Source organism: Podarcis liolepis (assembly GCF_965112155.1).
Source record: "Podarcis liolepis genome assembly, chromosome: 3".
Lineage (NCBI taxonomy): Eukaryota > Metazoa > Chordata > Lepidosauria > Squamata > Lacertidae > Podarcis > Podarcis liolepis.
The window spans coordinates 2,984,307-3,011,882 of record NC_139557.1 but is presented as its reverse complement, the minus strand read 5'-3'; the positions used below and the strand labels follow the sequence as shown (position 1 = coordinate 3,011,882).

The 27,576-nt window shown below is 39.1% G+C and overlaps 1 protein-coding gene across 11 annotated transcripts in view; it reads left to right on the top strand.

Moving 5' to 3' along the window:
• Positions 1–27,576, top strand: part of EHBP1 (EH domain binding protein 1) — a 273,433-nt gene that overhangs the window by 127,399 nt on the left and 118,458 nt on the right. For all 11 annotated transcript variants that reach the window (XM_083495129.1, XM_083495124.1, XM_083495130.1 and 8 more), the window contains 2 exons: positions 26,259–26,437; positions 27,089–27,137. In XM_083495129.1, the coding sequence (XP_083351255.1) occupies positions 26,259–26,437; positions 27,089–27,137 (228 nt within the window). The remainder of the gene's footprint in view (positions 1–26,258; positions 26,438–27,088; positions 27,138–27,576) is intronic.

Below are 27,576 nucleotides of genomic sequence, written 5' to 3'. Positions count from 1 at the left end.
CTGCTTTCAAATTTGTATCTGTTGATTCTTTTGTATATAGAGACTAGACTTTTTGTCCTGCACAGAATGCGTAATGACATTGCCAGCATATATCACACTGTAAAATGAGCAGGCAAATGAACCTCTGATGTTGTGGATTACATTATTAGATCCTATATTAGGTGTTGTCAGAGTAGACATGGGTACAAAGTTGGCACCATGGGTCATCCACAGAGACCCTCTGGGAATACCATAACATTTTAATAGCACCAAAGCCTGAAGATGGATTTTATGAATGGGACTAAATCATACAGTAGTATTTTCTCATTTGAAAGTTCTTGTTGTTGTTTAAATAGTTTTTAGTGTATTGAAACTATGTTTCTTGCACAATTAAAACTGATGAAAAATATAACCATAATGTAATAACTTAATCAAGATTATCAGATGGGAAATGGTCCTAGATCATTAGTGCACTTTTATAAAGAAGGGAGAGTGCAGTCCTCAAACACTTGCAGCCGTATTGCGCATCAGCATAACTCCAGGGTGATGAAAGCAACATAACTACTGTCTGTTCTTAGGCATTTGAACACTGTCTGCAAGAGTCTTTTACATTCATTCAGGGTGTGTCTCAGCCCCAAGGTCCAATTTCAAGCTATAATTAATCTTTTCATAAGGGCAAGATTAATTAGAGCACCATTTTTGCAGGGATACAATTATGTTTGCTTCTGAAATTTACCAACCTAAAATTGATACTGTGGCACCTATTATATATATCTATACAATGGATTGCTTTGATGTCCATTGGCTAACAATTTGTTTTTGATCTTCCCTCCACACCTCACTTTTAATTAATTTTCTTTTTCTCGGGTTGTGCTTCCATTCTCTTTGTTGCCTTGGTATTTCCCGATACCATCCCTGTTTCCCCCCTGCATCTCTCCACATTGAATATAGCCTGCTTTTTCTTTGCGTGCCTTTGGAGAACAATGTACCAATGGTGGCAATGGCTAGTGTGGTAATGCAGAGCTGCCCTACCGAACTGCGCAGGGTGGTGGCAAGGTTGGAGCTGAGTGGACATGTCCTTACTGAGTTTCAGGTGTCTGGTCAAAACTGTTTTATTTTCTTAGGCTTTTGCAGCTTGAATGCTTCTCATATATTTTACTACATATTATGCATACTCTTGATCTGTGTATGAATGCTTCAACCACGTAGACAAGAAAGGTCATGTGAATCTTACGCCACCAAGGGGTGGGGTACAAATTCTGTGGGTAAGGACCACATTGCTGCATCATCACATTTAGTCACCTGTCTTGTGGAATTGCACCACAGAAAAAATTATTCTATGTAGCTGCATGTGAAGTGTATCACTATGATGAGGAAAGCTTTCCTGATTTCAAAGAATCCTGCTCCACTCTGAAGGCACGTCTTCATTTCCTCTTTGATGCTATAGAAAAGCACTTGAACATGGGCATCAACCTGACATAACTGGTGACTGAAAGGGAGAGTTTCATATCCTCAGACTTAGTGGCTGGTGGTAGCAGGCCAAATGGCTGTGTGGCAAATATAGCAGACTGTATGGTAGAGCTGCTAAAGGCTGTGCTCTGATCAATTTTTGCATGCACAACACGAAGGGATGGTGCTGTCCAGGCTGTTTTGCCATTTTTATGTCCCGGATGAAATCTGCTTGAAGGTGACCCTGGCCACAGATTTTAGCTTTTTCTGCTCTGCCTCTTGATATCAGGACCAGATTCCCCACTTACAGATGGCTGCCTAATTTGGTGGTACTGAATTTAAATTATTATTTTTAAGCTGCTGAAGTCTACATAATTAGTAGCATTCTCACACAGCTAGTTTGTGGTTGTTATTCTTGTTTACATTAAGTATTTACCGTATTTTTTGCTCTATAAGACTCACTTTTCCCCTCCTAAAAAGTAAGGGGAAATATGTGTGCTGCTTATGGAGCGAATGCAGGCTGCACAGCTATCCCAGAAGCCAGAACAGCAAGAGGGATTGCTGCTTTCACTGCGCAGCAATCCCTCTTGCTGTTCTGGCTTCTGAGATTCAGAATATTTTTTTTTCTTGTTTTCCTCCTCCAAAAACTAGGTGCCTCTTGTGGTCTGGTGCGTCTTATAGAGCAAAAAAATAGGTATTTTGCATTTTTGTTCCTTGATTCACTTCTTTGGAATAAGATGTATTTCCCCCCTGACAAGAGAAGAAAAATAAAATGTACATATTATTTAAGCCCTCTATCATGCTGAGATGATGGTGGACTTGTGGGGGGGGGGGGAGAATCCAAACAAAAATGAAAAGTATTCTTTACTTATCTGGGAGCAGTCCTTGCTGCTGTTGAGCAGCTGCAGCGCTTCTAATATTTTTAACCATGTCTGATCAGAAGTAAGTGCTACTCAATTCATTATGGTGTACTCCCAGGTAAATGGGGTCAGGATTCCTGCTGGGCAAAATAGGGACAGTTAGCTTCAAGAAGGTAGGCATATTTTTCATGCTTTTCTAACTACACAACAGTTGGTTTACTTGCAACAGCTTTTTCTGAATGAAGTGATTATGTGTTTATGAAGAGAATAATATTGTGGAAAAAGAAAAACATGATGATGTTACTAATTACAGAACAGCCTGTAATGGGGAGGGGAGGAGAAGAAGAATGAATTGTGTTGTACACTGCAGGAAGCAAACAGCAATGGAACAGAAAGAGCCCCTTCTTCAATGAATATGTGTCAGGGTGGAAACTGACATCATGTTTTAGCAAACGGAAGTGTTCTTTTGTTTAGGGATAGTTTGCAAACCCGTGCTTCAGTTTTGTCTAGCTTATATATTCACTGCATCCTTAGGACACTATACTTTTGACAAATTAAGATTTACTAACCAAGACATTGCCCTAGAGTCTGATGACGTTGATTAGATATAAGCACATAATAACTTTGTGCAGCTTATATTTGGAAATACTGATGCTTACCCTGATACTATTGCAAAATGTTAGGTAGACTCTGTTGACACCAGCTCAGAACAAATGGTACCTACTGTGGATGCAGAGAACCAAGTTATACTGCTTTTAGAGAGCAGTATAAAATAACTTGTCAATCAAAAGCTTAGTGGCCCCAGAGTCACGACTACTACTACTACTGCTTTTATTATTATTATTACTACTATTATTGTTTTATATATATATATATTCAAACTTTTTTCGTGACAGAGACTCAAGGTGGTTTACAGATAAAAGCATAGAAAAATATCAGTAGATAGATATAGATAAACGCAGATCCTGAACGCAATGTAAGCTGCGATGGCACGTCTGCGTGTGCGCAAGTCACATTTTGCTGCTTCCGCGCATGCGTGTGATGTCATTTTGAGCGTCTCCGCATGCGCGACTGATGAAACCCGGAAGTAACACGCTCCGTTTCTTCCGGGTTGCCACGGAGCACAACTCGAACGCACTCAACCTGAAGCACATTCAACCCGAGGTATGGCTGTAGATATCCTGTTAAAACATACAGATAATTACCATAAACATATCAAAGCACCAGTCCTTTCCTTAAAAACAGACACTTCCCAAAAGCCTGTTGAAACAATAATGTCACCAGTGGAAGGACAACAAAGAGGGAGTCAGTCTAATTTCTCTAGCAGGGAAGTTCCAAAGTCTGGGAGTGTGGTAATCACACAGGGTCCCCGGACGTTTCACCGTCTATTGATCCCTGTGCCACCACTTTATTTCTTGCTGCCACCACCCAAGCCCTACCTGGTGAAGTACTGAATCCAGTCAGGGTTAAGTTGGAATATAAACTTTTGTTTATTTATTGCAGTTTAACAAGCGTGTGGTTTCATAAACGGTCTCAATCAATTACAATCATGGGCTGCCTATCCAGACCTATAACTTCCACTTCCCGCTCTCACTCATTAAACCACCTCTCAGATATTTACTTGACTTCCTAGCTCCTAACTGTTCCTGACTCAGCTTATTTCGCTACACTAACTGAACCTACCCACAGATCTATCCCCATTCACTCCCACTCCAACCAACTACCCAACTCCCATCGAACTCCCCCTTCGCCCCTCCCAGAGCTCTGACTCCACCCCCCTGGGTTCTGATTGGGTAACCTGTTTAACTATTTCCTCTTCAGCACTCTCATATGTTAACGTCACATGGAGCAGCCACTGAGAAGAACCTCTCCTGCATCTGTAGGAAGCGTTCCTGTGAAGGTGGCAGCACTGGGAGAAGGACCTTCCCTAAGGATCTTAGAACCTGAACAGGTTTTATGAGGAAAAACGGTCTTCAGATAGCTTGGACCTCAGCCATGCAGGGCTTTATAGGTCATAGCCAGCACTTTGAATTGTGCATGGAAACAGACCAATAGCCAGCGGAACTGTTCCAGCCAGGGAGTCGTCCGCTCCCTATAACCAGCTCCAGTCAACAATCTGCAGCAGCTCTTTGAGCCAGCTGAAGTTTCTGAGCACTTTCCAAAGGTAGCCCCACATAGGACATGTTACAGTAATCTAAAGAGGATATAACTAAGGTGTGCACTGTTGGGGCCAGATCAGACACCCCTACTGCTTTTTACTAGAATCATAAAATTGTAGGATTGGAAGGGACCCCTGAGGGTCTTCTAATCCAACCGCCTGCAATGCAGGGATCTACCAGCTCATGCATTTTTATTCAAGTTACTGAAAGATGTGACAATTATCTTCTTGAATAGAATTTGCCTGCACCTTGTGGTTTGTTCAGAGTGAGACAAACAGTATGCCTGTGTTTGGAAGTAGTGCTCAGACAAACCATGGTTTAGCTCTTGGTAGCAGCGGTGTAGTGGGTGTGCCAAGGGCGTAACATTCAGCCAAAACGTTGGTTCATTCCAGATAGTGCGACACCAGGTTTTGTGGTCTAACCATGGCTGCAGGGCACCAAGTTTCCTTCCCCTTTGTTCAGTCCTGCTTATCCTAGTCTGCCAATAGAAAAATTGCGGTGCCCTTTCCAACATCATATACCCAAACTAGCAGACTGTAACCACTGAGTTCCAACCGATGTATGAAATTCTTCTCCTTGGGCTTCTGCCTGTTCCTGAGCTGCAGAAGGCAACAATGGTTTCAGGGCAATGCTTTCTTTGCTTACTCACTGCCAGCCCACCAAGCGAGTACAAGCCCTGCCTGCTTCTCAGAAGTAATTCTCACACTACTCCTCATAGTACATATAGAACACTTTGTTCCTCTTCAGGTTCTGAGCTTTAAATTTTTTCTTGCGTGTATAGATCTCCTTGTGTAGATCTCCACAGACCTTTGTCTGGTGTATTTTGCTGTTCTGAGATCCTCTGGAGCCTTTCTGTTTTCAAATGTTTAAAACAAAATTGGAGCTTCTCTTTTAAACATTATGCTAAAGCAATTGGTTTATTACTGATTTTTAGTTTCACTTTTTGCTCTAAAATGTGCATCCAGCATCATGAATGAGATATCTTAAGCGATTCTTAATGTTAGTTGTAGATCAATAGTTCCTTTGGATTAAAAATAAGACCAGCATGCTTGCTTACAAGTCTGCCTTTTAAAAATATACAGCCTCATTAGAACCTGGTTGTGGCTTAATCAAAACTCCTTGCCTGGTAATAGTTTTAGAAGAATGTGTGAAAGGCAAATGTGACCAGCACATATGGAAATGGGAGAGAGATTGTGTCGATTCAAAATAGTTTTACAGCACTGTATAATGCAGTCTACCGATATAAATTTACCAGTAGAATGTATGAGCTTCATGTCCTTAAAAAAGGGCAGAGATAATTTTAACCTCCATTTATGAGCTGTTTAATTCATTGCTTTGATAAATATAACTCTGATACATTAGTGTGGCAACATTTGGTCAACAAGTTTCAGTAGTAGTTTGTTAGTTTTTTAATGTATGGGTCTGCTTCTCTCAAAACTGCCTTCAAATTAGGACAAAAACATAATTAACTGTGTTGTGAGTAGTAACTTGGAAACAGTAGTGTTCTGCTTCTCTGTCTATTCAGTTTTACCTAAGATTGGTGGATAAACCAAGGTTTTCGGCTAGACACTTTCAGTGCTTATATATTTTCTGTATACCAGGACAGCAATAATGTAGGTGAGGTCCTAGAAACCTAGAAAGGCCAAAGAGAAGACCAAAGACTCATCAAATAAGGTGTAAATCAGAGTCCCCAATATTTCTTTCTGCTATCAACATTTATAGCATTCATGATCAATTCAAAATTTAAATGTCCCTGGCTTAAAAGTAATATTAAGGTAGTTTATAAAGTTGTCACAAGAAACAAGACTTTGGGCTTCCTATAATTTCACAAATTAAAGGTGGTCATTTAACATGGCAAATCCTTCATGCTTACACATGTAGCTGAGTATTCTGAATATTTAAACCTAAATTCCATTAGAGCAGTTTATTTCACTGAAATATAGTTTTTAGCAATTGTGTCTCAGGCTGCTGCTTTCTCCACTGATTGCTGCATTGCTGTTACATTAAATTATAAATTAGAGACAATTAGATTAGTGGATGGGACTTAAGGAAAATCAATGTAGACAACTCGTTTAAAATTCACACTGCTCTCAAAGGCTTGCTATCTTACAGTTTGCTTTCCAAGGATTCCTCATCTAGACCTTCATCGAGAACGTCAGCTATTCTGCCCTTGGAACATGCAGAGGGGTCAGCCGAAGACTTACAATTTGCTGGTTCTTCTCTTGTTCTAATAAGATCAGATATTAGGAAGCTGCTTCATGCACAGTCTAGTGGGCCATCTACTTTGACTAGCAGCCGTTTTTTCACATTTCATAGAATCATAGAATTGTAGAGTTAGAAGGGACCACAAGAGTCATCTAGTCCAACCCGCCTGCGAGGCAGGAATCTTTTGCCCTACCAAGTGAGTCATCTTCGGGTTTCAGACAGGAGTCTCTTCCAGTCCTACCTGGAGATGCCAGAATTTTTGTGTGCAAAGCATGGGATCTGCCATTAAGCTGCGCCCCCTCCTGTTATTTTGTAATGCTAAATTTAGCTAGTAAAACAATAATTAAGAAAAACTGTGAATGTCATAACAGGTTAAACTGCAATCCTAACCACATCTACTTAGAAAAAGTCCAACTGATTTCAATGTGGCTTATTCCAAAGTAAGTGGGAGTACAATTGCAGCCTTAATCTCTTTTAATATCTATGAACATTATAAAATACTTCTGTGTACTTTGTAGTGCTTTGTAGATATTATACAAAAATCAGATGATACAAATTATTTCCATCCTATTGGATGGTCAAATTGAAACTGTAGACTACGTGCTTCTCCAGTCTTTGTTTTATAGAAATTTACACCTTGACCCTATTCTGCCAATACTCTAGAAATATACGGGAAGTTCTGAACAGTTTCTTGTCACTCTGCTGCTCCTAGATAATAATCCTGTTATAACATACAAGGTGGCCAAATTTTGTGCAGCAGCAATTAAAACAGGACATACAATGACTAGCACTCAGGATTAGTATAACATATTGACTGATGGACATTCCTGGGTCAGAAGGGTTACTTTAAGTATACCAAAGGCCTTGGGAATACCAGTAGGGGTATTTTTAAAAAGCAGATCTCTGGGTCATATTATGAGTTGCTTTTGAGAGTATACGACAGGATAGTAGGTGGCTCCTTTCAGATGTATCTTAAAATGACATGGGATTATTTTGCCTCTAATTTATTGAAAATAGGTGGGTGGCTTCAGCGTACATGGGTGGATCTGAAATTATGAAGCTTGTGTTTGTCAAGCTTTGTGTTGGAATCCAAATGAAAGATTTGGAAGTATGTGAGTTGATATGGAAAAGAAACTGGAAGATTAAATTCGCTGGACAGTTGTCCATTTTATCCCCAAACTCTGCTGTTCAGACAACATGTGCAGAATGTTACACAGCAGCAGTGTTACATGGCCAATTGCTTCTAGTATTTTTGTCTTAGACAAAAACAGGTTAAATAAAAATCTTGATTGTTTCCAGTATTCTTTCATAGCTAATATAGACAGTTCACTGTGTTTGAATATGCTGTGTTTCAGAGTGTTTAACTCAGGGAGAAAGGGAAGTGTTTATTTTCTGCTTGTTTTTAAAATAAAATAATAAGCACCAGAATTACATTATCTTTTTCCTTAATAAATGGCAGGTGCTTTTTGACTTGAGTAAAACACGTGTTTTTTAAAAAGTCAAAATCAGTTATGGGCATATTAGTAAAATTAAACAAAAAAATAAAATTAACCTCAATACATTGATTGATCCTTTCATTCGAAAAAACAACAACAAACACCTATAGATTTAAACTCTCTTACTATTTTGGGGTTTTTTGGAAGTGGTTTTTTTTTTTTGCAATTCTCTGGTTTTTTCTTCTTTTGTTTTGGCTGAGTACACATTTACCAAAAGAAACCTATATGTGCAATGAAGGCAAAGAGAAAAAGCACCAAATACCACCCAGTATAGGAGCCAGGGTAATAGGCGTTGCCATTCGCATGGTGTGTGCGCACCATGTCTTATATTCAATTTATATGGGGCTTACCTCCCCCCCCCCAGTATTTTATTCAAGTTGGCACCCCTGCCATCCAGTATTTTACAGGTTTATGATGTCATCTCTAAAATCTTGAGTTCTTTGTGCCAGTCTGTTTTCTGAATGACTCACTGTAATAATGAATTAACCAAGTCAAGCTAGCCGGTGCAGTGACTTGGGGGTAGGTTTGGGATTGTCGTTTTTAAAAAAAGTATGATTAACTAGTTACACATGCGTAGTGGGAAGTGGCAAGCAAGGGAGTTGGGCCTGATCTGTAATTGAAATCCAAGTAAAATAGTTAATCATCTCTAATCTTAATAGCCTCCTTCTTTTTTGTGCAGTTACCAGTAGTCATTGGCAACACAGTCCTTCTTGGGGGGTGGGGGTGGGAAGGGAAAATCTTGCAATGAAAACTAAAAAAATTAATCAGTGTTTTAGAAGGAGTATTATTTATTTGTGTGTAATTCCAGACAGAAAATCTCCCTGTTTTCTTCAGCAGTTCAGTTTTGAGGGTTGGCAAGCCAGCATAATAAAACCAAATGGTCCTGAGATAATTCCAGCATGTTAGCTAGCTGCATGTTCTACAACAGAATTATTTAGCCCATGTTCAACAGTGTGCTTGCTATCGCTCCTCCATTTGTTGAATTCAGGATGACCTTTGCATGAATAAAGTCAAATAGGATTAAGGATGGAATTTTCAACAATGGGAAAGAGCAACAGATGTAGCCGACGTTGAACGTGGGAGGATTCTTGATGCACAGTTGCCTACAGCGTCTATATGTGGGTGACATTTTTTTTTCCTTAAAGAGAATAAGTTTTTCTGAGGAAGTACATGAGAAAATAAATAAAGCCTGAAATATTCCAGGTAGAGAGATCTGAATGCTATGTTTTGGGAATGACTTTAATTAGCAGTGGTTTCCTTTTAAAAATTGCATTAATATGTCATGTGACTTTAAGATTTGTGTTCACCTTTATAATAAATAATAGGAGACAAAGATCACTCTTTTTGTAATTTGAAAAAGTGTTTTTGTTAATTAAATATTTTGGGAAAATTACTAGAACCAATCATAGGGATTTTCCCTGAATATGCCTCATAAGACAAAGTGGGAGGAGGGATTTACCTTGCACCTGAGAAATACCTAGGGCGGGTTTTTTATTTTTTGTTTAATCATAGTATGAGTTTATTTCATGATATTTTCAACAAATTAATGTAACATTATTTGCAGTGCAGAAACTTTAGACTATTTCTGATACTGAAAGTTGTCCCATCGCATTCACATAAAATTTATTTTATGCTATGTGCATCTATTCATTCTTTTAATTATAATAAGCTTTCATTCATAAAAAATGAGTTCATATACGTTTGTTAGAATATTTAGCAAATTGTTTCCATTTTTCAATTAGTTTTCTGATGTTTTGTATTGTAGTCACTTTTACTTCTAAGAAATACAGTGCACTCTTATACACCCTTGCCCTGGCCTTACTCCCAGATAAGTGTCCATAAGATTGTGACCTTAATATATTGAGTGCCTAAGGCTACGCTTGTCCTGTTTAACATGTATAATCTTGCATTATAATTGGAGCATCAGAGAATATAACTTCAAAGTATTTAAAGACCCACTGAAGTCAAGTCGTCAAGTTTTATTGCGGCCAAAGCCAGTGACACTAAACACCACAAGATCAAACAGCAAGAAATCAACAACAACCTCAGAAAAAAAGGTTACACAAGGGGACTTCGCAGACCCATTGAAGTAAATAAGGTTTACTTAGGTTTTGACTCTAAGACTCCAATCCTATCCACACTTCATTGATATTAAGTCTCATGGGAACCAAAACAATTGCAAGGAAATCAATGGAGTGTACTTCCAGACACCAGCCTAAACCTTTCTTAAGCTGTCTATCAGGCTTTTTTCACATTTTTCTAACCAATATTAAACCAATATTAAACTTTACTTTTTAAAAAATTAAAAAACAACTATCTGGATTTCAAGACTTGGGTCAAAAAAAGGGAATAAGCTCCCTCCTGAAAAAACCAGGACCTTCTACTTTCACATGAATTTAGCAGATGCAGAATCATGAAGAGATTCAAAGGAGGATACAGTGGCTTGCTTTATCTATCCCTGACCAGCTTTGCTGTTCCTTTAGAATCAAGCATTAGTAAATTAACAGCAATCCACAGAAAACCCAGTTGCTGTTTGCTCTGCTTCAGTGGTAAAACACAGGTTTTCCAAGAAAAAGTGCCGGAACAAAACAAATAAACACTCAGACACAGAGCTTTGAAATCTTTTATCACTGCCTAGAAATACAGCACAAAAGCCAGTCTGGATGAACCCTATGTTACAAATATGTTCTTTTATATTTGGTGTGTCCATGATCTCATGCTTAGCTCAGATTTAATGTAGATACAACATTTCTCCAACCTGCATCAGCTCCCTGCCTCAGAGCCAGGAAATCATGTAGCTATGAGAGTAGATGCTAATGGCCACATACTATGCCATGGTTGCTTAAATATTATCCATGTCACAGGTCCCATTGTATGGACGTGCATTTTGGGTAGAACCTAGGCTGCAATCATGTGCATGTTTACTTGGGGACATAATGAACATACTTCAAAGTAAGCAGTTGACTAAGTTTTGAGGAAGCCCAAGGGTAGTTGTTTGTCCTGTGGATTTATTTTTGACAAATCTTTGAAGTTTCATTACTCGATTTGGGCATATGTGCAATAAGGGCTTTATGGAGCCTTTCACTGGAACTGAAAGGCAGGATCTTGTGTCCAACTGCAACCTTATAGAGAAAGAGAAAGAAACAAAAACATATTTTCTGTGTGCAGAACTTTTCACAACTCACAGATTATTGATTGACTTGACCGCAACAAGTGTTGAAGCCCTGTTTCAAAAATTGCACCAGTTTTATTAAAATGCAGCAGTTTTGCACAATTTACTGTCATACTTCAACTATTATTAATCATGCAATCTTGCACATGTCTGCTTGGTAACTGAGTACAGGTACTGCAGCCTTAGAATATCTTTTAAACTTTTACTGCACAAAGTAAATGAGCCTCTGGCACTAAATTCTAAAAACCAGCTGTGCCAGTTTTGCTTCATGAGCTTAACAGGTGTTTTGATGCACACATGGCGTACCCACAGTCCCCAGATTCCCTTCTTCCTTCAGTGAGCAGCCAACTCTCTGTATATCAAAAAAGTTATGTACACAAAACAACAGCCTTGATTTTTTATCTGCTTTATTTATTTACATTAGGAAGGAAACAGGTTCACACACATGCCATGCTTTTATTTTTTTATTTATTAAATTTCTATCCCACTCTTCATCAAAGTATCACAGGGTGGTTTACAATATAAAAACACAAAAATACATAACACAATAACAAGCAAAAACAGTACCTCCACACACAGTTTAAAAGGCCATAGATGGTTTGATTGGCCAAAGGCCTGGGAGAAGAGGAATGTTTTTGTCTGGCACTTGAAGATATGAACAAAGGTGCCGGGCAGGCCTCCCTGGAGAGAGCGCCCCACAAACGGGGAGCCCCTGCAAAAAAGGCTCATCCTGGTGTTGCTCCCGCTGGACCTCCTGTGGAGGAGGTGCACAAAGAGTCTCAGAAGATGATTGCAGGGTCTGGGTCAATCCTTGAGGTATTGTGGTCCTGAGCCATTTATAGGTTTATAGGTCAAAACCGGCACTTTGAATTGGTCCGAGAAACTAATTGACAGCCAGTGCAGTCTTTCTCAGTATGGTGAACTAGAACTCCCTTCAGCCCCATCCAGTCAGCACAGCCATGCTGAAGGGCACCAAACTGGAGACGGCTGCTCTAAGGCAATAAAGGCCACAATTGTTTTTAAATATTGAATGGCATGTGACCTCTTACATAGTAAATATATAGGTACAGAGTTGCTCCCTTGATACTTATTAAAAACCCATCCCAACATTTTTGTTTATCAAATAAAGCATCTAAGTGTATGTACTCCTCTAGAAGTAAAGCTTTTTTTATTATATTGGAACTTATAGTTTAAAAAGAGTTGTATGGTTTTCTGTATGCACATTTAAGCAAAATACATTAGATCAAATCTGAATTAAGAAACACCAGGTTTATGTTCAGGATCGTAAACTTGTTCAAGTACACATCTTGATTCAATATCTATATATATGCTGATTGAAACAGTGTAGGGCAAAGTCCCTGTGACTGCTGAGTTTTGCATTTGCATCACTTGTGATGTGGTTAACACCCACACACTACATGCTTAGACTTGACTAGTAATTATAATTGAGCTGTAAAATGTTTTGACAGTTTTTAACCATTGTGAGATAGCTAATAAGCTAACATGTGGCAGTAAAGTTTAGCTGTTTGATTTATGGGTTTTTTGATAGATTTTTTAAAAAAACAATAAAAAAATTTAGATTACTACTACATTACAACCACACAGCTACTAAGCACCCCCCCCCCATTTTATTCTAAGTAGAGAATTGCTCTGATTTCTCAGAAGTTGATTTCTTGATTAGTAATGGTCCCAAAATTTTGTTAAAGAACTTTTGGTGTACAAGTTTTTACTAAACTGCAGTTGCACCAAATTTTAATCATAATAAAAGGTACCCAAAGCTCTTTCTTGGAAGACTATTCATCTGAAATGAGTGAGGCAATTTTTATGCAGCATGTTTCGAATCTGGATAACTGTGTGTGTTTTCTAAGAACACAGATACAGCAGTATACAAACTAGAAAATTACTGTAGACCTATGATCTTTTATTTATCAGGAGATGTGTGTATTTTTGCAAGTCCAGGCAACAAGCTTAATCACAAATATATGTAGGAGATTTTGCAGTTCCTAGAGAAAGTGTGCCAGGCCTCTTAAACTGGGCATGTAGCCAGTTTAGATAGAAGAATGCATATGTTGTGTTGGGGAGTATGTCTGTGTGTGTTTGCAGGGGGGCATTTACTGTTGGCTCAACAGATAGCTATTAGTTGAATTAAATTTCAGAATTGCAATGGAAAAACAGCACCTTTCCCTCTGTGCACCCCACTAGTGCTGCTTTGCTTCTGCCACCTTGGGGGAATGGAGCACAAGGCATGGATTATCTGTATGGTCTAATGTGGAAGAGCACATGGGCAACAAGTGTATTCTTGCTTATTTAGGGTGGCATTGCATACTTACATGCACTTTTCAGCAGAAGCCCACTCTCCTGTGTACCCTCTGCACAGCTGATCACCTTCGGAGGCCAAAAAGGGGGGTTGGGGGGATTTCCTGTTCCTGAGTATAGGAATTGGCCTGGGTAGATGAATCTTGCTTGCCTCCTGTTGCTGTGGGAGTAACTTGCAAGGGGTAATTTATCATTTTTTATTTGCATGGTTTGGTCACATCTGGCATACTCATGCTCACTGGTGAATATCCCAATGCAACAAAATGGTGAAGGTTGACTTATATGACTTATATTAATCAATCTTTTCTAGTTTACAAGCTTGGATCTGGGACAGGGACCACCCTTTGGCCCTGTTGGCCAAGACTCACTGGCTGCCTGAGATATTCCCCAGTAAACCCAGGTGTGTGGATAGAGGAAAACATGGAGCAGGGTCTTTTTCTGCTCTAAATGCTTTGTGCTGGAGAGAGAGTTACCTGAGCAAGCCTGACAGCAGGATAAGTTGTTTCTTAGCTCTCCCTTAGCAACAGATGTGCCCAAACTGACTGAGTTGTTGGCTGTTAAGCAGTTAGGTTCATTGTGGATGTTTACACAAGTTAATAAAGTTGGACCTTTAATTCAGTAAAGGCGGGTCATCTCATTCTGGGGCAAATAAGCAGTAGAAGTAGTGCAACACTTTTTATGTTTAAAAACCACAAATACTCAAGTTTTTGTACCTGTATATAAATCTCCAGCTTTTATTGGCAATTCATTTAGGAGAGCTGGTGTGGTGTTTCATTAGATTAGGATTAGGGTTGAACCACAAAGTTGTTTGGGTGGCCTTCGCCAGTTACCATCTCTCAGCTGAACCTGCCTCATGTAATTCTTATGAGGATAGGATTTGGGGAGGGAACCAAGTGCAGGGCTCTGAGGTCCTAGGAGGAAGGGCAGAATAAAGATGTAATAAAAAAAAAACAGAAATAGGTAGCTTTAATTGCAATCACTGCACCCATGTCAGTTGCCATGTTTGTAGCATCCTTCACATCACTGCAGCAATAACTGCTTGGGCAAAAGGATTCTGTGCAACCCTCTTGCTTTAATCTTTTATCTGAATGGTTTGTTTACCAATCTGTGCACAAAGCCCAACCTCAAAAAAGCCCTAACAAAGCTCTTATATGCAGGAATAGGTAGAACACTGAACATAGCTTAGAAAATCAAAGAGCTGTCATATATGCAGACACATGCAGACATTTTTTCCCCTGTGTGTGTTCTGCAGTACAGAATAGATGCTCTGACTGCTAGATGGCCAGTCTAAGAGTTCAAAGTGATGAGAAAGGTGCTCCATGTGAATGCAAAGTTTTTGACCCCCAAAATTCTGCGTTCTGCCGAGATTCCCTGCCTGCCTCCCCTTCCACACATACACACACACATTGCAAGCTATCAAGGGATTAGTTGCTCAGTGGCAGCCTCCTTTCACACTTTTTTTTACCACAAAGTAATTAGTACATGGCAATCCCAGAACATTGTTCATTGGAGTTCTGGGAATCTTTGGTGTGAATCTTCAGCCAGTTTTGTTTTGCAGTGTTGAAATACCAAGCTTTGTGGTTAATCTTACATTGCCACCTACTACCTCCTGGTAACAAACTGTTTGTTCCATGCTAAACAGACACATCAGTTACAAATGATTTATATTACATTGAGAACATTAAGGAATAGTAGTGTGCAACTGAGGACACTATTGTAGACTTGTAGAAATGTAGAGGCAGTTTATGAATGTGATGTGGTGGTTAGAGCATTGGATCAGGAGCTAGGAGACCAGGCTTCAGATTCCCAGATCAGCCATGAGGCTCGCTGGATGCCCTCGGATCGGCCACAGTCTCTCAGCCTAAGCTACCTTTCAGGGTTGTTGTGAAGAGGAAAGCCATTTACAACACCCTGGACAAAAGGTGGGATAGAAATGGAATAGTAAGTCAATAAAATCAGGTTTATAATGGGAAGCTTGTCTGGAGGCATTAAATGCATTTTAGACAGGAAGAACATACACGAGTACTCAACACATACATCACTGGAACATACCAAAAAAGTAACAGGAAATAAGTAACAAGTGAGAAAGTAATCTAGGTATCTGAGCACAGATAGTCACTTCAAATATAAAGGGTGTGGGTTGTATTATCATGAGGACCAGGCTTCATAAATTAATACAGGATCTGCTACCCAAATTTTTATTATGATAATAAACTCATATATGCAGCTACAGCAGCTTGGATTTTGTTAGCCCAAAAATGGTGGGTGAGAGAGGTCCTTAAGAAGGAGGAATGGCAACTTAGAATGATAGAATGAGTTAGCAGCAGAATAAGAGAGCAAGAAGAGTAGCTGCATATATGCATTCCCCCCCCCCCCGACACCTGGATACATCCTTCTGCACCATTCCCCAAAGGAATGCTCTGTTTTTGTGGATTTTTTTTTAAAAAAATACATTCCTTCCATCTCTTTGTATATCATTTCCCAATACTCTTTAACTATTTTGCATGCCCACCATGTGTTAAAAAGTATTCCTTCTACTTTTGCATTTCCAGCACACATCAGATTCAGATTCATACATCTTAGCTAATCTGCTCGGGGTTAAATACCATCTATGTATATGATTTTCTTTCAGTGCATAGCATGCATTAAATTTTAAATCTTTCTTGGCTTTGCCAATTTCTGCTTTGCCAGAATTTTCCATCCTGTTGCCGCCTGTAGAAAGCTGCCCATCCATAGACTGCTAGCATTAACCAATCTTCCAACCACCAAATAACAGGAAGCAAGAGATATTTCGCCCCAGTGTTGCACCTAATTATTGATTCATTTTAGGATTGTGATGCCTAAGGATGTGAATTAACATAAGCAAAATGTCATCTTATGCAAAAGTAGAATTACATAAGCATTTACATTAACAATGACACTTAAATGCAAAAAATAAAGTACCAAGGTATGTATTTTTAAATAAAACACACACTCACAGCTGTTGTTATAGTTATGCTGAAACTTTAGAAATAGAAACTTTAATTAGAACAGGGAAGAATCACTACTTATTGGGGCATTTTTCAAAAGAAGACCTGCATTAACACCTTATATACAGTTGAACTTTTGGATTAGCTGCATTCTCGTTCATAATTCATTTTTTGATAATATTGTATTTACTTGAGTTTAATGCACCATCAAATCTAATGCACAGCTCAATTTTCAGAACCTTGAAACCAAAGAAAGTATTTGGTGGTGAATTTAAATGTGCCATCAAATCTAATGTGCACCTTAATTTTTTGCAATGCCATTTGGCCAGAAAAGGTGAACATTAGATTTGAGTAAATATGGTATTTCTCATTAAATTTGTTGAGATACAAATAATTGTAAATTGCAAAGGAAAACATTCATTTGATTTGTTCTGGCATGCATCTAGCAACATGCCAGTGACCCTAAACATTCTGGCACCAAGTCATTTAACCAAAATGTGCAAATATTCTGATTTTCATATCAGTCATTTCCCTATTCTTTCAATTTTGGATGAGTTGTCCCTGAGACAGCAGTAGGTGTGTTGTAAAAGCAGTGAAGAAGACAACCTTCCAGCTTGCTCTTGATTTGAGAAACAGGAAGAAAATCAGACAGACTCTTTTTTCACATTCATTGAACTTCTCATTTTCATCATTTGTCATTCACATTCTCCTCCCACTAACCCATTCTCATTCTTTTATCTCATTCAAGTCTGTGTCAAGATACCAGATGTTTCCCATATTTCTGTGTCAGGGTATTCGGGGCTAGCGGCACATATAATAAACAATTACCCCATTTGTTGATGAATATGGTTATTATGTTAGTCTTCCTGACTCTTATCACTGAAGAATTTAGTAGTAGTAGTAATAATAGTAGTATTTATTAATTAAATTTATATACTGCCCCATACCCACAAATCTTAGGGTGGTTCACAAGTTAAAATTACAAAATAAAAACACAAAATACATACCCGCCCCAAAAGTTTAAAACCGTTTAAAACAATTAAAAAAATTGAAATTGAAAAACACAATTGAAAAACTATTTAGAAGAATGCAAGCAGTACTCCGCCGGGCGGCAGCAGGCCTTATGAAGCCTGTCAGGCCCCACTCCAGGCCTGGTGGGGACTTTCAGCAGGGTGATTTAGGACTGTCCAGACATTATATGCTGTAGAGATGTAATGCATTTGATGTGGATAAAGGATCATGCAGTCTGCCTTCCCCTTGCTCACTTGTTATAACTTATGAACAGAATCTACATGAGTAGAAATAAATGCACAATTCATTGTGCACTTCATGAAAAAACCACATATTAGTGCTCGTGATATAAAGGCCTGGGGAAAATCAAAAGGGATTGGGCGGTTTTTCTTTTAAATGCTTTTTTCCTGAATTTTTTAAAAAAGAATGATTTTCATTTAGAATAATGAAAAAAAATGTTTAAGTCAAGATGTTCATATACTTACTCCCCCAAAATGATTTCTAAAACTGTGTAACAAGTAGATGTTTATGTAATGATTTCATATTGTACAAAGTCTGAGATCATTACAATTCCAGTACACTGAAGACAAGCAAATACTGAGTTGCACACTAAGAGTACAACTTTTAAATGCAAATGCAAGAGCAAAATGCATTTCTCCCTCAATGTCAAAAGATAGGAAGGAGGAGTCAGTGCCAGGGGCGCCGACTTATAAAAAATATTGGGGGAGCCCGCGAAAGCTCATGAATAATAAATAAGCTCATGAATATGCAGATAAAGTGGCGCCGCCTCCTCGTGAGCGAATAGGGGAGAGCGTGCTGCGCCTATTAATCAGCTCCAAAGGAAATTGGGTGGAGCTTTTGCTCGGGAGGGAGGGCAGGAGGCATGCAGCCCGACCCTGTGCATTTTGGGCTGGGGGAGGGGCGGCGGTGGTGCTCTGCTTGAGGGGTGCCCGAGATTATTGGGGGGGCGGAGCCCCCCAAACAAATTTTTGAGGGGGCTCGGGCCCCCTCAGGCCCCATGGAGTCGGCGCCTATGTGCCTTGTTGCCTTGAGGGCTTCCTCTTCCTCGTTCTATCCCCTGGACTAGGCTTCAAAGGACTGAAAGTGGGAGAAAATAAAGAACAACATCATTTTGTTGCCATCCAATTCAACAAATCCATTGAATCCAGAGTTCAAAGGCAGAAATGTAGGTGATGATAGCACCACTTCTACATTTGATTGTATTAAGGGTGTGATGTTGCAATGGTATTTTCAAATGTTGCAGAGTACAGAACATCTTCTGGTCTTCAGTCATAGAATGCAGTCTGGGATTCTGCCCAGGGCACTGGCTCCTGAGGGACAAGGTGCCTTGGCCCCACCCATCTTTTTTGGAGGGGGCCAGTCCCTTCAATATTCAGAGGGCTCCACGTGTGACGTCCGGACGTTGTGTAGGCCCCCTCAATGGCCCAGAGAAGCTGCTGTGTCTGGATTCGGCATAGCCTATTCCTCCTGAAACAGGGTTGCAAGCCCTTTGCACAACAGAGCCTCTGACTCCTCTTCTTACCTGCTTTAGATTCCTGGATCTTCTGCATGCTGTGTGAAACTGGTCTGTTTGGAAATACACCAAATTTAAAAATAAACTGACAAAGTGTACAAGGTTATTTCACTCGGGACAAACCTTCAGTCCTTTTAGAAGTCAAAGATCAATAAGATGACAAATTTGAAGGAAAGGGGGCTATTTAAATTTCAAGTAGTGTTCATTGAGGTTTGTTCCCCTCCCCTCTTTTTCTCAGCTCATTTTATGTCAGCTTGACACTGTGGTGGACTAGAGAAGATTTGTTAATTTGTTTCACTGTAACAATGATGGATTCTGTTTTTAATGTTTTTTGCTTGCTCCTCATAAACTAGCAAAACCAAAGAGACGCTAGGTTTCTTACAGTTCAGCAGCTTGTAGCTCCATCTGAAATAAAAGCTTTGGGGGGGGAATCAGTTTGTTTATAATCCTGTGTTAAACCAAGTTATACATAACACACTATATGTTGATAAAGTAACAAAATTGCTTTCAGTATGTACATAAAAAACAAATATTGGTTAATTTTTGTCTGAAAAAATCCATTCATTTCAACAACAACAAAAAACCCAGAGGAAAAAAATTATGTGGCTTCAGATTTTCCAGAAGTTTTACAAAGGGGAGATTGTGCCATTGGGCAACCAGAAATGCTTGTACCAATTGAATGATATCCTTAGAATACAGTCCACGGTCTTTCAGCCATCAGATGCCTGGGGAAATAGGAATATTTTAAAGATCCTTCTGAAAGTGAATATGAAGCAAGCAGATGCATCTCTCCAGGGAGAGAAATCCACAAAAAGACCTGGCCGTGGGTCAGCACCTGGAAGCAGGTCTGTGCAAGGGGGGCAGCCAGGTATACTTGCCCTGAGCCTCAGAGGACTAAGCTGGTTAGGGGCCCCACCAGGGGAGAGAAAAATTCAGAGTAATTCAGCTGCTCTTGGCAACAGCCGAGTCCTGCAAGTTATTTCGCTCCCTCCATTAAATGAATGGTTAACATTTTCTCAAGCCAATAAGCAGGTGTTGAGATTTGCCCATCTGTCACCTCTGTGGTTGTAGTGTTGCAAGTCTATTGTCTCACCCCCCCTTAAAATAATATTAAGAATAACATGAAACAATGTGAACAGCCAGTAATTGATATTGGTCACCAGATACAAAGCAAAATACAGTAATGATGTGCATAAGGCAGAAAATAATAGCAGCATGTTAAGTTATATTTCTTTGGCCAAAATGTTCCTCCTCCATCATTTTGCCATATTCTGAACCATAGACATGTGCAGTACATTTCATAAGAGTGAACATTTAATATATAGTCATAATCATAAAGGACATTATTTTTATTCATTAAGCAAACTAAATAAACTAAAACTTAACTTCATACGTAAACCTTACTTAAAAATACAAACTTAAAAATGCGACACAAAATACATTTTTGTTGTTGTGGTGATAACCAGGTTTATACACAAGTACAGTCCGTTTTCATTATCTTTATCTTTAACCAGATTATGAGCTAACCCAAATTGACAGAAACAGAATAAGGTTTCTTAGTCTTCCTGCCCAAGAGTATGAGCTGTTTCTCATCAGGACTTCAATTCCTCAATCACATCATTGTAATTAACTGACACAGCCAATGGCGGGATGCACCCCCTACTCCTTGTTTGTGCGACACAGAAGGAGCCCCTTGCCCCACAGATTTCTCTTCCGAAAAGGTGGTGAGTGGAGCGTGGGCAGAGACAGAGCCATGAGACAGAGACAGACACAGAATTAAAAGTCTGGGTTGGATTGCAGCTTCTGCCAGCATCTATCTCTGGAAGTGGTGGTGGCGTGTTTGGCTCCAGCCGTGGCAGTGAGGGGGAGCTGGAGCCAAGCACTCCACTACCACTTCCAGAGACAGACACAGGCAGAAGCGACAGATCTCTTCCAGATCCATTCCAGCCTTTTTATTCTGCTTGTGTGTCCCTCTCTGCTTCTTTCCTCCTCCCTTCTGCCTTTATATGTACACCAGCGCCACTTGCCCCTGGCCCTGGCATCTGAGGTCCCTGAGTTGTGTTCCATACTCTCCCCTCTCCTCCACGATCCCCTTGTTTTGAAACATTAGGGGGTATGCATGGGCACACCTGGCGCACCGTCTGCACATGCCTTTGTTCTGAGCATAAATGGTTGCTTAAGGCAGCCCAGTATTATTGTATCTTGCAGTGCTGAATTAGAGTCCCATGTAAGCAAGTACTTGAAAGAGAATTTCAGACACTGTCTGTGATAATATTTATCAAGAATTGCTTTTCTCCATTTGCTGTGTTCCTGTTAATCTAGCAAAGAATACATGCCAGAAGGTGTGCTGCTGCTTTTGTTTGCACACCTGTTTCTGAGAATAGAAAATAGTGTACATGTTCCTCAGGTTGTGTTTTTTTTTTAAGAATTAACACTAGGCTTTTCCTCCTGCCTTTCTTAAATTGATTTCTTAGCATTTTTTCCCCTTTGCTGCCATTCATATTTTCATTAGTGTACCATGATTGCTTTTAGCTACCTTTACTACAAATAAACAGTTACAGATAGGTAGCCGTGTTGGTCTGCCATAGTCAAAATAAAATAAAAAATAAAAAAATTCCTTCCAGTAGCACCTTAAAGACCAACTAAGTTAGTTCTTGGTATGAGCTTTCGTGTGCATGCACACTTCTTCAGATACACATAAATAAACAGATACAAATAAACAGTAAATTTACCAGAGGTATAATGTGTACATTGATCTGTATTTCTCCTCCTCTCAATAAACTGAAGGTGCTAAATCCAGGGAGCAAAGGACACTGGTGCAGAATATTGTCATTATTAGACAGAAACTTAATAACATATATAATTACAAAATGCAGTGTCTGTCCTGCATACTGTGTCTGAAATGTAAGTTTAAGCACAGAATACCAGTTGAAGATCGTTTGTTTGTTTGTTTGTTTGTTTGCCGTTGGGAAGTGTACTTTTATAGTTTCATTTCTGATAAGAGGATGCTTATTTCTACAGAAAATGTGCAAACCCTACATTCGATCAAAGTAATATTGATTTAAATAATTTCTTGCCTGAGTTTTAGTTATCATCAAAAAAGCAAATTGTTTACTTTATGTTAGACACCTGCAATTAAGACATTTGAAGAGTAGTTTGGCCATGAGTCCCTTGAAAGTCAGCTAAAAACAAACTGACTAGAAGACCATAACCTTGTTAGTGAATTCAGCTAGGTAGCCGTGTTGGTCTGACGCAGTCAAAATGAATAAAAAAATTGTCCAGTAGCACCTTAGAGACCAACTAAGTATGTTCTGGGTATAAGCTTTCGTGCGCATGCACACTTCCTCAGATACACTGAAACAGAAGTCAGCACACCCGTACATACAGTGAGAGGGTGGGGTGGGGTTTTTCTCAGTAGGGTAGTGGGAGATGGGTGATTGAACAGGTTTACCATCCCATTGAGTCAATCACCCTTGTTATTGTAGTTTTACCTAGTGAATTCAGAATCACATTGATAAATGCTTATGAGATGGCAGCAGTATTTATTACTTGGACAATCTTTGCTTGATGACTCTGCTGGGACCTCTCTTTGATCAAATGCCTTCTTAACTACTTCTGTTTATGATTTTAAAATGTTGTGTATGGTCTTGTGTACGTCTACAAAGCTTAGGTTTACCTACATGCCTACATAGCTTAGATTTGCAGTTTAAGAAAAAGGGGGAGATGGAAAGAAGGAAGGAGGTGATGGCATTGAAGAAAAAGAGTAGCAGAATATGGATGTTCATCATGTTTAAAGATTATTCAGTTAGGCTTTCAGGACAAAGTTTCCCATTGATTCACTATCTCCTCCACTCCTTATGATTTGGTTAAGACCCAGCTTCAAATCCCCACTCATCGCCCCCACCACTGCCAAGCCTTCTATGAGGAAATCTGTTTACAGATGCACATTTTTGTGGTATTTATATTTTTTAAATATATGTTCAGAGTACCCAGGAATGTGGCAGTTGCAAAGCATTGAATTGAGGGCTATTTAATATATGTATCACTGTTGAAGTAATACACACTATGATTAAATCCTGTGTCTAAAATTTTCTTAAAATTAGTGGTTCCACCGCTGGCTTGTAGATTGCCCTCAATGGAATACAGCTTTCAAGAGAAAAATGGTTTTCAACCTCTGTGCTAACCTTCCTTATAGTATGTATAGCCTTTCTGCTATACATTCCAGAGGGATGTGCACTGTTGGCAGGGTTTCTTGTGCAATTTTTGCAAACATGTTCAGGAGTGGAAAAACTTTACATTCTCATTTTAATTGCCCTCACTTGCCTCCAGTGATAGCACATATGATTGTGTGTGTTTTTTCTTTGTTTTTTAATTGTGTGATATCATGCCAGATGAAATATCATTACGTTCCCTAATTGTGTGGGATCGTTCATTTGCTAAACTGGAAAAGAAAAGCAGTTTATGGGAGTGGGTGGGAATCACAATAATGAAGCAACACCTGGGAACCGCAGCACAGAACAGAATTAGGGAAAAGTGAAAATTCACACAGTGGTTTTGATATTTACACTGCATCAATAATTACAGATTTTGATCCAGATATAGTCTTCATAAAATTGACCAGCAAATCCATTCTTCAGTTGGGCAAGATCTTTTTAATTTAAGGTTATTTACACCTCAGCCTAATCCATTACATGGCCATTGTATTGTAATCCATGGGGTTTATATCCATACAGTATGTTTAGAAGTGAACTGCTGGTCTCATCAGTTTGAATAAGGTTTACTTTACTTGAGTCTCTGGTTAGGCTGTGACCAAAAGTGTGTTTTATTGGCTAGTGTGCTTCATATTTATATCAAATTTTGACCTGGGCTCTACTGGTTCAGAATTCCCGCTCAGCTTCAAAATTTTCTGGGTGGCATTGGATCAGTCATTTGCTCAAAACCTAACCTATTTCATAGTGATCTTTTGAAGACAGAGAAGGGTGGGGGGCATGTACACCATCTTAAGATTTTTGAAGGGCAAGTGGAGATAAAAATGTAATAAATTCTGGGTGGTATTCAAGTAATCCATTCTGTTAGCACAAAGATTTCCACGTGCAAAATGGGACTTGCCCCAGTCTCCTTCCCCTGTGCATGCTCCACACCCTTCCCAAATCTGCTCTAGGGATGCCGGTGGCTCTGTGGTCTAAACCACTGAGCCTCTTGGGCTTGCCGATTGGAAGGTCGGTGGTTCAAATCCCTGCGACAGGGTGAGCTCCCGTTGCTCTGTCCCACCTCCTGTCAACCTAGCAGTTTGAAAGCATACCAGCGTGAGTAGATAAACCACTGTGACAGGAAGGTAAACAGCATTTCCATGCGCTCTGGTTTCCGTCACAGTGTCCCGTTGAGACAGAAGCGGTTTAGTCCTGCTGGCCACATGACCCGGAAAACTGTCCATGGACCAACACCAGCTCCCTCGGCCTGAAAGCAAGATTAGCGCCGCTACCCCAGTCGCTTTTGACTGGACTTAACCGCCCAGGGGTCCTTTACCTTTACCCAGAGGGTTGAGAGAACCCCCAGATTTAAGGGTTGTGCAGGAGGAGGAAAGAGGGGTGGTGTTCTGTTGTGCATGCAGAAACCCTTGCATTGAAGGAGCATTCACTTAGCGCTATGTTGGATTTCACCTAAAGTATTTCAGGCATTAACGCTTTCCATTGCTCTTTACTTGCTTGTGAATGTTTGCAAATGTTTGTAATCTACAGTTTGTCTGTCACCAGAAAAACCTTTTTACTCTTCTTTCAGTTTTACCTGTTACTTGCACTTAAGCATCCATCACTACTGTAGGCATAGATCCAAGCATTAAAACCGAAAGCAGTGACAACATACAATTTTTTCAAGTTATTTGGCATTGTATGTCTGTGCTGCTGAAGGGTATATGAATTAGATAATAACATTCTGCTTATCTGTGAATTTGTTTATTTAATCACAGCTTATTAGTCTAACAGCCAATAAAAATGAGAAATTACCTTTGTGGTATTTCTGTTACAATGACTGTAAGCAGCTCATGAGCACTAAAAGCATAAATCAGTTGACAATTGACAGTTTTAATTGCTTAGCACTAGCATGCTTTAGTCAAGGGAGGGCATCGTTGGTCTTTCAAAGTTAGGCATGCTGGTTAGGATTATTTCTTTGTAAATGTGTGCTGTTGAGAAGTACTAACAACTTTTTTTAACCTCTGAATTTGACAACTCTTGTGTACTTGGCATTCTTGCTGTACACTTGGTTTCTCTTCAGATCGTATGAATCTATCTTAGAGAATTCCACACACACACCTCCCCCCAAGCTAAATGATCACATTAAGGTTCATGAACGAATGCCTTCCTTTTGTCGAACTAGTTCTTGAGAGGTTTGCATATATATTCCAGCTGAACAGTCCTGCACATTTAAATGCGGATAGGAAATATTTGTAAGCTTTTAAAAAAACTAACAAATATTTTATGTGAAAGATAGGGGGGGGGAATTACCTTTCAGATACTGAGAACTGAAAGAATAGATACCAATGTCTTAAAATAAAATTATTACTAACATATTCCAGTTTAAGTCCCTATAACTGTTTGTCATCATACAGCAACTCACGTTCTGAATTTGATTTTTTTATTCCAGAGCAGGAACTCTCAACTTGTGGTCAACTTTGACCCTGATATGTTTTGCTTTTGGATAATCGGAATGCTGACTGTCTTCACTAAACGTGAAATGTCTGAATGAGGATGTTTTTACAAGACTGAATTTTGAATAACTTCTGTAAGAATGTGTGACACAACTACATACTATGCAATAATGTGCCTTAAGTCTTTAAACACTTAATGTTAGTATTTCTCTTTTGTTGGCCTGTTCTTTTTTGTAACGTTCGAATCCTGTATAGCACATCCTTCAGAGACAAATGCCAAAGGCTAAGTCTGTAAATAATGACTTGAGATTTGTGTCTTTTTTCCAAGTTACAATGATTGTAAACTGACAGCTTTGAAGGACCTAAACTGACATCAAAGGATGCAAATTGTCTAGGCAGGTCAATTAATGATTTCTCATCTTCCATTACATTATATAATGTTAGCTTTTTCCCTGTTTTTTTCAGCCAAGCCCAAAACCAAGTCCTGTTTTGGGAAGGAAGACAAATGCTAGCCAGTCGCTGCTTGCTTGGTGCAAAGAAGTTACAAAAAACTATAGGGGAGTGAAAATCACCAATTTCACTACATCCTGGCGAAATGGATTATCCTTTTGTGCAATATTACACCACTTTAGGCCTGACCTAATGTAAGTAGAAGCATTTTGTCTTTGTGTTTGAAGTTTTTTCTTATTGTGGTGAAATAAACGTGGCAAAAATAAATACAACTTTAATTTCCTGGATTATGTCTCTTTCATTTCTATTTCAGTTTTTTGAAAATGCTATCCTGCAGGGTGCAGCAGAAATGTACAAATGTCCATACCTTATGGTGTTTCTGACACTTTCCCCCAAACCATTCCTATTTCTCTTTCACTTGATTTTGGTGTGGATGTTTTTCTTTCTAATCTTATACAAAGAACTGACTTGAAGATTATTATGAAAATTGTGTTGGTGTTGAAATGAGATGAGACAAATAAGCCTGTAGCTCTATTGTACTGACAACGAAGGATTACCTCATAGAAAATTTGGTTGTCAAAGCTAGCCTCAAGTCCCTGCCTTAACTTCTCTTTTTAGATGGAAGGCTTCAGGCAATGAAACATGCAATCTCTATATTTTTATTTATGTATTTATTCTTTTAATTTTCCACACTATTAGTTTTGCTGATTGGATTGCAGTGAAATTGCTAGTTACTGTTTGATGCTGTTTTATGTTGAATTCTTTTTTTAAGATAGTGGTTTGTTTTAAAAACTGCTGCTTTTATCAAGTACTTTACATACCTACTGTGCCATTTTCCCCCTCAGCGACTACAAGTCTCTGAATCCTCAAGATATTAAAGAGAACAACAAAAAGGTAAGAAGTGCTAGAGGGAAGGGAGAAAATAGATATAGCTACAATTTTGGATCACGGAAGGTTTTTATTAATTTTGTGGATGTGAGGTTGTTTGGTAAGGTCATAACTGTACCTCACAGAAGGTTTTGAGCCTCCTGCGATTCAAATTGGCTGCATTCTTGACTCTAGTTTGTCATAGTTTTAAACATTCATGACAAATGTCATGATGGCATTAGGGTTTCATGTTTATATGGGCCTACATTAAGAGAGAGAGAGAGAGAGGAGGAGGAAGAGCGGTAGGTCTCTTGTGATCATTCTATTTTTTGTAATAATTTAATTTAAATTACAAAATATCATTGTTCAGTAATTATCTTGCTTCAAGGCTTGCTTGGTCACTACTTTAATATGAACGCTGTCATTGGTATGGTTATAATAAGCACTGTTTTGACTATGGCTTTTA